Source organism: Cervus canadensis, chromosome 2, assembly GCF_019320065.1.
Source record: "Cervus canadensis isolate Bull #8, Minnesota chromosome 2, ASM1932006v1, whole genome shotgun sequence".
Classification (NCBI taxonomy): domain Eukaryota; kingdom Metazoa; phylum Chordata; class Mammalia; order Artiodactyla; family Cervidae; genus Cervus; species Cervus canadensis.
This window is the reverse complement of record NC_057387.1, coordinates 32,690,494-32,703,895: the sequence shown is the minus strand read 5'-3', so window position 1 is coordinate 32,703,895 and position 13,402 is coordinate 32,690,494. Positions and strand designations below refer to the sequence as shown.

At 41.7% G+C, this 13,402-nt stretch overlaps 1 protein-coding gene across 1 annotated transcript; it reads right to left on the bottom strand.

Moving 5' to 3' along the window:
* Positions 1-3,778: 3,778 nt before the first annotated feature.
* On the bottom strand, positions 3,779-12,170 carry GNAT2 (G protein subunit alpha transducin 2). The gene is made up of 8 exons (XM_043460411.1): positions 12,053-12,170; positions 10,570-10,612; positions 10,135-10,276; positions 9,038-9,195; positions 6,925-7,053; positions 6,553-6,682; positions 4,593-4,746; positions 3,779-4,055 (listed from the first exon to the last, which is right to left on the bottom strand). Exons 1-8 carry the CDS (start codon positions 12,168-12,170, stop codon positions 3,865-3,867), a joined length of 1,065 nt encoding a protein of 354 aa, XP_043316346.1. The 3' UTR covers positions 3,779-3,864.
* Positions 12,171-13,402: the final 1,232 nt, after the last annotated feature.

The window sequence follows — 13,402 nt, the reverse complement described above, 5'->3', positions numbered from 1 at the left end:
TTCTTATTTTTCACCTTGGGGATGGGGCCACCCAGATTTTGATTATTTGGGGTACATGTACGTGAATTTTTTTTTTTTTTATCAGAGTAGGAACTATTTTGAGTAAATGTGTCTTTTATATGGTTCTTATACTGAATTTTTGTGCTCATTTTATCCATCTTTTAATGGACAGAAACATAAAAGCACATTTCCAGTTATATTTTTTCTGTTATTTTTTATTGTAGTAAAATGTACATAACATAAAATTTGCCATTTTAACATATTTAAGTATGTAGTTCAGTAGTATTAGGTGCATTCATGTTTTTATGCAATATCACCACCGTCCATCTCCAGAACTTTTTTCATCTTCCCAAACTGAAACTGCTGAAACTGTACCCATTAAATAATAACTCCTTACTTCCATTCTACTTTCTGTCTTTATAAATTTCACTACTTTAGATTCTTGATATAAGTGAAATCATACTGTTTGTCCTTATGTGTCATATTTTTGTAAGAAAAAAAGCAACTGTCATCAGATATGAAATGGAACTTAATTTACATTTGGCTTACTTTGATCAGTGTCTAATCACACAATTCAAGGAAAACATGGTCTCTGCCCTCTGAGATAAGAACAGGAAATTATACCTTCAGCAAACAAAGCTATTTATATTTTTATTATTCTATGCTAATATCACATCCATTTTGAGGCCAGTTTGTATCTAGTTTGGAGATGGTTTTGTTAAATAGCTATGATTTAGAGTTGGCATAATTTAAAAATAACCAAGGACTTGTTTGGGACTAGAAGGAGCTTAGGCGAATGAGAAAATTGACTTTGACGTTACGGTGATTGGTGGACTGTTGGTATTGTGCAGATAGAAAAACCACTGGCTTTGGATTCAGAAGACCTATTTTGGAGTTTAAGTTCTGTTACTTCCCAGCGGTGTGATCTTGATGAACACACTCCACCTCCCTTGGCCTCAGTTGCTTATCTATAAATTGCTAGTGATGGACATGAAATATTTTGAGTTTCTTCTAGCTTTATCATCCTAAGCATTAAGGTTGCAGTATATGAAAACAGGGTCGAGTATTAGTTTCTAACCTATCTTGTTACAGAAAAGAATTTGTGATGACATAAAATTCAACAGTATAATATAAATTTAAAATGCAGCAAAAGAAGACATATAGACAGCAGAGTGAGTATATGGCATAATTTTGGTTTTAAACTTTCTAGCAGCTGTTTTATGCAAAGAGAACTTTTCATGGACACAATCAAAATGTCCATGAGATAAAAATAAGCCAGTAGGATAGCAGAAATACCAATGTAGTTGTTTCTAATAGTGTAAGGTTTAGGAATCATCTCTGGGTCTGACAAACAATTAGCTGTGGTAAGGATTAATACGTTTTTTGGAAGCCTACGCAGAACATTTGAAGTCAAATCCTCTTACCTTTACTCAGAGAAGAGCCTGGTGTTTGCTAAGAGTTTTAGGAAATTATTTTGACTTTGTTCTAAGGAACAGGTGAGTGGATGACCAAGGCCCCCAACTTTTATTCTGTGTAGACTCTCTAGAAGAGTTTAGCTTGAAAGCATTATAAGATGAATAACCAGATAGCTAACCTGAGTAAAGCGGCTGTAGAAGTGTTGCTTTTAAGTACTGCTACTTCCCTATCCAGCCTCCAAGATAACCTTTCGGCAAAGTGAATATAGGGCATCTTTTGGCTTGTGGAAGTTTGTTTATAAACCAGTTAAAAGTTGAGATGTCTACCAGAGCAAAAGAAAACAAAAATATAACTGTGTTTTATTCTCCTAGAGATTGTTCTACCATAAGACCTGTCCCACTGACTCTGTTTTCATGCTAGTACTGTAGGGCAAGTTCTATATGAACATTAATAACCAAGGAGTCTGTGTTGGGCTTCTATAGTTTGGCTTATAACCAATCCTGCCTAGAGTCAAAGATCGAGGAAAAGATAATTTAGGAAAGCAGACAATTTGGTGTGATTTGCGGGTAGGTGGGGTTACCCTTCTTAAAGGTAGAATAAATGGGAAAAACTACATTTGGGCCTTGAATAGGTAAGGTCATAGCTGTAGCAAAATTCTTAACCTGGGGCTTCAGAACTCCAAAAATACAACTGTTGTTGGTTCAGTATGTTGGTTTCCTTTGTAGTTCTCTGAATTTTGTTTTATGCATTTTAAAGTATCCTGAGAAAGAGATCCATAGGCTTCATCAGACTGCTAGAGGGTTTTATGATACCAAAAGAAAAAAAAAAAAAATCTCAGAACCCCTATAAGTTGAATTAAAGCAAAGAGGTTAGTGAGCATTAGAGCGTGCCCTTTGGAATAGTCCCTGAACAGTCTTGGATACAAGAGATCTTGCCCAGATTTTTTTTCTTCGGTTTAAGTTTTTTAATCGGCAGTAGACAGTAGTTTTCCTTATTTCCCTGGTAATTTTCCCAAGTTGGTTTCTTTTCAAAGAATCAGACTATTAAATGAATCCAATTTTAACACCTGCAAATTTATTCTTCAGTGTATTTCAAGCTCATATGGCTCTCTGGTATCAATATTGCTAGTAGTAGCCTAAGTGTGAATGTGTTTTTCTGGCAAGGAGCAGATTTTCATTTTAATTGACACTTTCTTTTATATACTAAATCTTGGATGCCAAGAGCTTTCCTCACTAGTAGTTGTAAATGCTAAATCTATACTCAACTTCACCACCTCCTGTCAAGATAAATACAAGCTTTGTTTCCCCTCAAAGGAGCTCAAGGGATAATTTAATTGTTGGCCTGTTTGGGGAGATGTTGTTTTCAGCCAGGCATCACATGGATCCAACTGCAAAGATTTTCAGTGCCTAAAGCAAAATAGCTGCCTTTTTTGTTCTGAAACATGTAGCAGTTGAAATGAGGATTTTAGGATTGCTCACTTGTTCTAAATTCTGTGACCAAGAAGTAGCAGCAATATAATCATTAATACTCCAAGTGGGAGTGTGTTCTGTCCTCCAGGTTCATTCAGAAAGTGTCTTATATAGCTGACAGAGTTACTTAGAGGGATAAGTATCCCTATACTTACAGAGATATAGGGAACACAGTCTGGCAGTTTGGGAGCAGAGGGATAATATGATTTAACGAAAATCATTTTGGGGAACTCCCTGGCAGTCCAGTGGTTAGGACTCTGACCAGGGCCTGGGTTCAATCCCTGTTTGTGGAACTAAGATCCTGCAAGGCAAGCCATGTGGCCAAAAAAAAAAACAAAACAAAACACCAAAAAACTGGATGTGTGCCTTAGAGCTCACAAACTCACATCTATCTGATGATTCAGATCTCTTAGCTAAGGCACATAAAGGTCTTATAGTAAAAAAGGGTGGTAGGTTTATTGAAATTCTGTTTTTAACTAATTTAGGTTTTTTTGCAGATTGCAGGGAAGGTTTGCTTTTTTGTTTGGGATAATTCTCTAAACCTTGGTGTTGAATTTCATTAGTGGGAGCTTTTATGTAGAATTTCTTTGTGTCACCACACAGCTTTTATATGCCTTCCTTCAGTTATGTTTGTGATCATTAGAATAACCTTGTGAAGTAGTAGAGAAGTTACCTTCATTTTATAGATGAGGGACTCAAGGCTCAGAGAAATGAAATATTTACATTTTTGCATCAATAGAAAGTTGCAGAGCCAGTAATGGATCCTGGGTCTTCTGATCCTGGTCTTGCATTCTCTAAACTGCGCTAGCTATCCCGATTTTAAAAGAACAAATGAGACACAGTTGCAATCATACATACTCCATCTCCAAGGGAGAATGGATTCATTCTTCTTGTCATAATATATTGACCTAAAATTTTCTGCTTAAAATTACTGAGATTCGGAGCCTGCTTACAGAACATACTTGAGGAATGGTGAGAACTAGAAGAGTCCGCAGTCCTTGAGGTTTTCTTTGATGATGATATCTGTAACTGCATCAAATACAAATTTGACATTCTGTGTATCTGTAGCACAGGTCATGTGACTGTAGATTTCTTTGACATCTTTTCTCATGTTGAGGTCAAGGAACTGACTCTTGATATAATTCCCTGCATCCTCATAAGAGTTGTTCCCTGGTTTTCCAGAAAAATAGTGAAGAAGTGGGATAAATTAGGCCTTCTTAGTTGCTCACTCACTTTTTAAGTGACTGATATGATCCTCAAAATGTGTTAGACAGCTGTGGTTGGGGGTTTAGTTTTGGAGGTTGGGTCCTCTCCTCTGTTGCACTCCAGTGTTTCACACTTGAGCAGAGGAATTGAGGAGAGAGGTGTCTCTGTCTCCCTAGACACCTTTGATTTCTGGCAGGTATCATTTGAATAATCAGTGGCTCATCTGCATTTAATGTCTGCTCTGTTCCAGAGATATCTGAATTTAAACCTTTAACTGAATACTCAAGTTTCTCAAGTTAGACATCCAAATATCTCTTGGACATCATAAAACTCATAAGACAATATTAAAGAGATAAGGAATCATCAACTCAGCAAAGCAAAGGAGTTAAATTTACTACTTCTTAAAGACAAGTTCCTTAGTATAGGAACTTCTTGGTATAGGAAATGAGGCAATTGCCCATCATTACTATGAAAGAATTGTCTCCAGCCTTTGGAACTTACCATCATACTCTGGAAAACAAATGCTGAGATGGACTTTCTTGATTTTTTCCTCAAAGAGATCCTTCTTGTTGAGAAAGAGGACAATGGAAGTGGCCGCAAAGAACTTGTGGTTACATATGCTGTTGAACAGGTGCAGTGACTCATGCATACGATTCTAGTGAGAGGAAATACCATCAGAAATATCAGATTGGGCTTATGGTATACCTGTTTGCTTCTTGTTGTTGCTCCCCTTGAAGAGACCTGCATTCCAAATGTAAAAGGGAAAATAGGGAACAGCTTATCTCTGTTTAGTGTGGTAGAGTAGAGCCAAAGAGATCTGACTTCCTTCTGATCTTTATATCAGCTGTATGATTTGGAGGAAATTACTGAGCTTTTCTGAGTCTGTTTCCCTATTTCATAGGATTATTATGAAAGTTAAATGAGATCATGTGTTTGTTGTGTCCATGATGATGATGTTGTTTAGTCACTAAGTCATGTCCGACTCTTTGCAACCCGACTGACTGTAGCCCTCCAGGTGCCTCTGTCCATGGGATTTCCCAGGTAAGAATACTGGAGTGGGTTGCCATTTCCTTCTCTAAGTGTCCATGATAGTAGCTGGCATATAGGTGTACAGTAAATGTTTTGGAAATCTTTGGCAGCCAGGGCACAGGTAAGGAATTCAGGGTTGAAACTGGGTGCCAGTTAACACGTGTCCACTTCCATCTCCAGGATGATTTTGATAGGTTGTTAGTCCTAGATCTCAGTTTGGGTAGGAACATAATAGCGATTATTTGACCCTGGTGCCAAATGGCAAGGGCTAAAAAATTTTCCAGTGCCACACCGCAAACACTTCTGCCTTATTTCCTTTTCTGATTGCCACTTGGAATGAGTGAGAAGTAGTGCTATAATTCTGTGGAGTCCAGAGGTTACCCAGTGACCCCAAAGTAGCCTTTTTTTAGGGAGCAGGCCTTTAGGGTCTTGGAATGTGCTCTTAGCTGACTTGGGCTCAATCTTTTCACCTAATAAAACAAATTTAATTTGTAACGTTTGCTCATTGCTAACACTCCTACAAAATCCTTTAAGACCTTGTAAACTTTAAGGTTAAGAAGGACAGAAGAGTTCTTGGAAAATGAATGGCTCTCTAGGACATTTTGGCTAGAGGATATTCAGAGTGCTGTAATGTGAACCTGAGGTACTAAGTAGAAGGCAGAAGAACTGGAGAAAAGGGGGTCAGAGGATAGAAGCTTTGCCTTCTGTCAGTTAACTGTGGGCATCCATTTGTGGAGCAAATGTTTATGTGAATTTGGGGTTTCCCATGCCTTTGACATCCTCTGTCTAAAACTTGGATTCTACCTGGATGGACTGACATTATCCTACAGAGCTTCTGTCTTGTAAAACTCTATAGGCTCAAGAGAACCACCCTGAAGTAGTTCTCCAGCTGCCAATTTAAGTGGCATGTGAGAAACCTGGTTTGCCAGTCTCTCTGGAGTCCTGTTGACACTGAGTATATATTTAGGCTTCCAAGTGAGTTTACTAATTCAGCCCTTCTATCAGGTTGCATAAAGATGCACATCATGCATTGTTCTGCTCGGTCATTTTCATCTGCTTTACTTCCATAGGCAACCTGGGAGAGTACTAAGTAACTCTTGCTTTGCCAAGTTAATGGTCACTTATCTCTTTAATACTCAGTTTCTTTGATGAACTTTTTGATGTCCCAAGTAGTACTTGGATGTCTCATCTGAGACCAAGCTCTCAGTAAATCTGGAGCCCTAAAGTGCTAACCTAGAACCTGCAGAAGAAGAGGTATTCCTGGAATTATTTGCCTGAGACATTGATTGCTAGAAGACTGCTCGACTATTAGTGTTAGCAGAGATCACCCAGGTTGGGCCATTGGAGTGACACAAAGCTTAGAGGACGGGTCATGGGGGATCTATCTGTCAATCAGTCTGTCTATCTTTTGCTTGGTGCAAAAGTCACTCACCACTTCGTCATCTTCCACCAGCACCATATCATAGGCGCTGAGGGCTGCACAGAAAATGATGCAGGTGACTCCCTCAAAGCAGTGGATCCACTTCTTTCTCTCTGATCTCTGCCCTCCCACATCAAACATCCTGAGAGAAAAAAACACCTGTTTTTAAATGTATACCCAACGTATGACCCACATGCACTTGGTGTTTACCCCAGAGAGATGGCCATCTTGGGGCCAGTTAGCAGTAAGGTGGGAAGTGGAGAGGTGAGGTGGGGGAAGTAGGGAAGTAGTAGTAGTTCAGACTGGGCTTTAGTGAAGGCCAGGAAGCATTCATGTGCCCCCCTTTGGGGTATCTGACATGTTCTGAGGGAACAGTGTACTCACCTGAAGTTTAAGTCCTTGACAGAAAACTTAGTCTCAATGATGCCTGTGGTTTTGACTCTGGATCGTAGCACATCTTGCTCATTAGGGAGGTAGTCAGGGGCTGTAATTCGGTCTAATTGATTCAGGTAGCTGGAGAAAAGGGATTGTCAATTTAATTGACATTAAATTTTCCACAGCTGAAGTCAAGAAGGGTGAAGGGTGTTACCCAAAGGCATATAACTGTAATATGGTGATCGAACCAGCATGAGAATTTGTATTGTTGAATCTAGGAGTGTTTACTTCAAACCCTTCTCATGTATCCTTACAAAAGGAAGTTAGGTCATCAGATAACTTTTCCATATGTTTCATCTGACTACAAAGTTTTCTAGACTCTTTTTTTTTTTTCTAGACTCTTGAATGAGACTTGGCGGTTTAAATCAAGCAAGGGTCCCCAACCTCTGGGATCTAATGCCTGATGATCTGAGGTGGAGCTGGTGTAATAATTATAGAAATAAAGTACACAATAAATGTAATGCACTTGAATAATCCTGAAACCATCTCCCCCCTGTGCCCTGGGCCCATGGAAAAATTATCTTCCATGAAACTGGTCCTTGGGAACCGCTGGTTTAAATGGGTGTCAAAAGTTCTATCAGGAAGCAGGAGTAGATTAAAAGGGATTTCTATGAGACATGAACCAGTGCAATGCATAGACATTGTATATCAAGTAGAAGGGAAAACATTTGAGATAACTGAAGAAAGTTGAATGAACACTGACTTGGATATTTGATAACATTAAGGGTTTACTAAATACTTAAGGTGTGATAATGATGTGATTTTCTTTTTTTAGGAATATATTTTTAGAAATACATAATGAAATTTTTAGGATGAAATGGTATATCTGAGTTTACTTCTAAATAATCCAGTGGGGAATGGATTTAAAATGAAGCAGTCGGCATCAGTTGGTGACTGCTGAAGCCAAGTGATTGATTGTATTCTTCTTTTGTATATGTTTGACAGTTACCATTAAAAGTTAAAAAGAAAAAAGGCAGATATGAAGTGAGATGACAGAAGAAAAGTAAATATATGCCAGGGCTTTTCACATTTAAGTTCTCATTTAACCTCATAAACCTTCAGGTTTCATATCCCATTTTACAGATAAAGGAAAGATCCAGAAAAGTTAAATAACTGGTCCAGGACAAGAGGCATTGTGGGTGTATTATAAAAAAACCTTCAACTCTGTGGTCAGATAGACCTAGATTTAAATCCTAGCCTCTGCCATTTATCTGTGTGACTTTGGATAAGTTAATTTATTTCTCTGAACCTCAGTTTTTTTCCTCTATAAATGGGACTGATAAAAACTACTATCTACCATGAAGACATATTGTGCAGATTAAATGAGGAGATGTACCTAATGCACTGAGCAGTGTTTAGGCCCGAGTGGGGGCTCCAGGGACAGTAAATGATAACTTTATTATTAGAGGAGGTGATAGAACAATGGCTAAATCCGGGTCTTTTTGATGCTGAAGCTTATGCCCCTCCGGGAGACTGTGCTGAGTAGGACTGATGCTCTGTGTACCTTATATTTTGGAAAGCATCTTTGCAAAGTTGGTGCTCTCTAACCCCTGACCTTTGGTTTGCCATGGCAGTTTGTGTCCTTTGCCCTGGCACCTTGACATAAGATAGTAGGGGTGAAGGAGAGTTTAGTGACTTAAGTAGAGCCTGTGTTGCACTGAAAGAGCCATCATGAATCATGCCTCCTGAAGGAGTATGTGGCAGAACTGCAGGGCTGTATTAGTATTCATGATTCTGAAAGAAGAGGCTCTGTGTTTGACTCAAGACAGGGACTGAGGGTTGTTAACAGAGCATCTCTGTTTTGGATTTTGAGTCTTAGCTTTGTAGGCTGCCCTGGACCAATGTTAAGTAATACAGAGTGAAGGGAACTGGGGCAGAGGTCTCAAAGGCATTAAATTCAGAGCATAGTAAAACACTGTTCAAAGCCTAACAAGACAGGTATACAGACTGAATTCAGTCCTTGGGTCTCCATTTTTCAGGGCCAGAAAATTTCAACTGGCTGAGATTTCTCCCAGAATGTTGCTGACATCTCATCCCACCCTGCCCCCAATCAGAGTCTTACTAAGATGCCGAGTCATTGAGCTGGTACTCTGCAGCTCTGTCAAAGCAGGCTTGCACCCCACCATCCTTCCACAACTTCCTGATAACCTCCACTAGCTCAGGAGGCATAGTGCCCTCTTCAATGGAGTCAGCCAGGTTGTTGAGCTGTCGCCCATCATCCTGTAAGGCAGAAACCAGGATCAGAATTACATGGGAGTAATGACTTTCCAGGAGGCTTTTGGGTATTCTGAAAGGAAAGCATTTTGCCTTCTATCAAAGCCGCAGGTGGAGGCAGTGTTCGACAAAGATTCTAAGTAAACACACTGATTAGTTTCTGAGGGTGCTTCTGCATGTGGAGGGTGGCAGTACATCCAGTCCTGGGATGTCTGGTGGATAGCAAAGATCCCAGGGTCTTCCTCTGTGGTGTTTTCATTTTCCATCCTTAGTCCAAATGTGAGGGTCCTGCCAGGAAATATGGGTCCTTTGCTACAGGGAGATTTGTTTAAAGGCCAGACTGACCATGAAGTGGACAAGATGGTAGACAGGAACTCAACCCCTTTGTTTCTTCAATTATTCAAATCTAGGAAAAGGATAATACTGAAACTAGGGATTAAGCTTACGAAAGTTCCACACTCAAGGCAGGGAACCTGAGGGGAGCAGTTTAAATGGTAAAATAAGACAAACAGGCAGAGGAAGATACTTAAATGAACACTTACTAAGATAAGAACTGCATGCTTTGCTAGGACTGAAGTAAAGATTTGAAGCTCAACAAATGAGCTTCCCTAGTGGCTCAGATAGTAAAGTATCTGCCTGCCAGTGCAGGATACTGAGGTTCAGTCCCTGGGTTGGGAAGATCTGGAGAAGGGAATGGCAACCCACTACAGTATTCTTGCCTGGAAAATCCCATGGAGAGAGAAGCCTGGTGGGCTATAGTCCATGGGGTTGCAAAGAGTTGGTCACGACTGAGGCACTAACACTTTCACGTTTTTCAAGTGGGATTTTTGTGACATAAACCTTTTTTCTGATGCATATTTCCTCATAGCTTGTTGGCCACTGGCCTGTTTCTTCTTCTCATTAGCCTTTCCTTCCACCCCTAATCATATACCATTAACCACGTACCACACAGCTTGCTTCAGCATAGTCAATGCCCAGTGTGGGCATGGCCCGGATGATAGCCAAGATGGATTGCAGCACATTGCCATAGATGATGGCCTTGTACTCCAGGCATTCTTCTGGCGAATATCCATCCTGGTGAATGATCCTGCAAGGAGAAGACACCCAGCCATTAGTTGGACCTGAGTAACCAGACCTAAGGGATTGGGAATCGGGGAGGGTCTAAAGGATTGTAAGAACCCAATCTCTCTATTCATACTGCTGTCCCAGAGTGGAGAGTGAGGGACACGGGGCATGAAGAATAAGGACATTGGGAATAAGGTCCTTTATATTCTTTACACCTGGGTTTCTAAAGGCTAAAGACCCTTTATCCTTGGCCTCTACTGACTCCACTGACTTCTTCACCCTACCTCAGTCCTGTGGGGCTTTGTTCCTACTCACTTCATCTGTTTGACGATAGTGCTCTTTCCTGACTCCCCAGCACCTGCAGGGAGAAATGCTTATGCTTCAGATTGCCACCAGTTCTCCCCAACCCGCCAGTAGATGGCCTGTGAGAAGTCTAAGCCACTGCTCACTTGGGAGACTTTTTAGGGGAGAACATACAGGGATGCAGGCTACCTCAGTTTGCACCAGCCTTGAGCTCAGGCCATTTGATCTGGAATTGGAGGGGAGTTTCTTAGTGTCTGCACTGTTGACATTTTGAGTGGACAAGTTTTGGGTGGAGGTCTGTCCCATGCCCCCGCTATTTCCCTTATTGACTAAAATGTTCTTACATCCTCATTCACACTTCACTCTCCCTCAATCAAAAACCTGCATACCCTTCAACCCTCTCCCCTAGTCTATACTGTCCTTGATGCCTTAATACCATCCCCCCTCCCCCAATCCCCACTCCACCACTTATCCTGCACTTGGTTCCTCTAAGCTGCTTATCCGGAATGTAGGAGAAAGCTGCTTAGGCTTAAAAGCTCGCTCAGTGGCCTTGCTGTCTCTCTCCCCTTGGTAGCCTCCTGGGCTCCTTGGTGTCTGCTTAGAGAGGTGTGTGCTCTGCCACAGATCAGCTGAGGAAAAGGAGGTGCTTTAGCTTGGGGCTCTAGTTCCCAGGCACCTCATGGCCTTGGACGCCCAGCCCAGCCAGCCAGTCTTCTGCTATAAAGATCTTAGCTGCTCCAGCTTGCCTACCTCTGTACTACCACTGGGGTTTTTTCTAGGCCAGGTTTCCCAAACTCTATTGTCTTAGTTCTGTTTACAGCCAAGATCAGTTTCTGACTGACTGAGGTGCTTTTCTTTTTTCAGCACAAACCTGTGATCTGCTTAGGAGCTCATCAAGCTGATGAGCCTCCCATCTGGCAGGGGCTTTAGAGGCAGTCACTGAATAGAAAGCCAGGAAAGGACTTCTGTAAAGACTCCATTCCTTCCCACTCAGAGCTCCCCACTTCTAATGTTTTTAAAGATTTCTTTTTTTTTTACTGAAAGCAAGGAGAAGGAACTAGTAAAACTCATACTCATAAGTCTACATGACACTGACTATATGGTAGGACTTCTCTATCCTCTTGAGTTCATTGACTCAAGAGTTCTCTGACTGCAGACTTAGTTAAGTGTCTGCGAGCCCAGAGTTCCTGGTAGTTGCTAAGCTGTTAGGTGTTAGGTTTGGTAGATTTGGAGATGCGTGGGTCCACCCTGGCCCTTTCACTGTTCCTGGTTCAAGGAAGAGCAAAACGATTCCAGAGTAACTTTGGTAGAACATCTTGGGGTGGCTGTGCTCAGCCCTAGAGCTCCTGATCCCCTAGCCTGAGACTGCATGGGGGAAGGACAAATAACCTTCCATCCCTCCTCCCCACATGGCAGGCTAGAACCCACCTATCATCCAGGATAAGCGGGAAGGAGCAGTACCTTCTCCTCTGGCTCATCGTCCCATCTCGCTCACCCAGCAATAGCAGCTTGACAGTCTTGGCTTCCTTGTCAGCATCCTCCTGCAGCTTCTTTTCTAGCTCTTTGGACCTCTTGGCCAGTTCTTTGTCCTCAGCACTGGCTCCACTCCCCATCTTTCATCCGTCTTCTCCTCGGCAGCCTCCTCCAGCCCTTAAGCTTCTCCTCCAGGGTTTCCTATCTGAGAGATGGGAAGATAAGGAAAAATAAATTGGGATCGAGTCTATCAGTTTCTTAGTCCTCCTAAAAAGCCAGTCTGTAGGGAGCTGGGTGAGAGAGCAGGTGCTATGTTGTTGCACCCTGCCTGTCTTGCCTGAGACTCCCTGCCCCAGCTGCAGACCTACTTAAGTCTAGGGATTGTAGCCTTTATATCTAGCAGTGTGATGGGCTAAACCAATTAAGAGCTCAGTATGACAAAGGGCAAAGACTCAAGCGTTTCCGGAACTAGGGAAATGATGTGCTGGATTCTGACACAGGAGGTTAGGATGCAGATACTGAAACTGTCTGGAGTAAGATAATGGTTGGCCCCATACTTTGGAGGGGCTGATCTAAAAGTCTCTTCCTAGATGCACTTGTATACAGCTAGAGATTAGAGGTGCAGAGGAAGCTCTCCCCATGTTGTGACTCCAGAATTCATGGCTTCAAGGCATCAAAGCACTGCTTCCATCATGGCAGGCTGGTTCCTGGCAGGGAATCTTTGTTTAGGGTTTGCCCGTTTTTGGAAAGATTAGAAATGTTCCCTCTAGTTCCTCCAGTGGCTGCTGCACTAGGAAGCTATTAGCGCTCCTTTATGTTGGTGCGTCTCTTTTTATATCCTCCTGTTATTACCACTTAATCACTTTGTTATTATCGGTTTTACAAATGGGTTTCCCTAGACCGAATTCCTCCCCTTGGAGGTCAGGTACCAAATCTGATTCATCTTTGAATCCTTCAGATCTTGTGGTTTATTTGTGGATCCTCCGTGAAGGTTTGATGGATGAAAGAAGGAAGGAAAATGAGTATATGGTAGAAAGAATGGGGCTGGTGGTGGTTTAGTTGCTAAGTTGTGTCTGACTCTTGTGACCTCATGGACTGTAGCCTGACAGGGTCCTCTGTCCACCGGATTCTCTAGGCAAGAATATTGAAGTGGGTTGCCATTTCCTTCTCCAGCAGATCTTCCCAACCCAGGAATCGAACCAGGGTCTCCTGCATTGCAGGCAGATTCTTTACCAACTGAGCTATGAGGGAAGCCCAAGAATGGGCCTGCTTACCCATTAAGCTTACCTGAGGCCTGTCTTCACTTGGCCTGTGAACTTCGTGTTGATTGTGGAGGGTTTGTGTTGCCTCACATAACAAAGTGCTTCTTTGG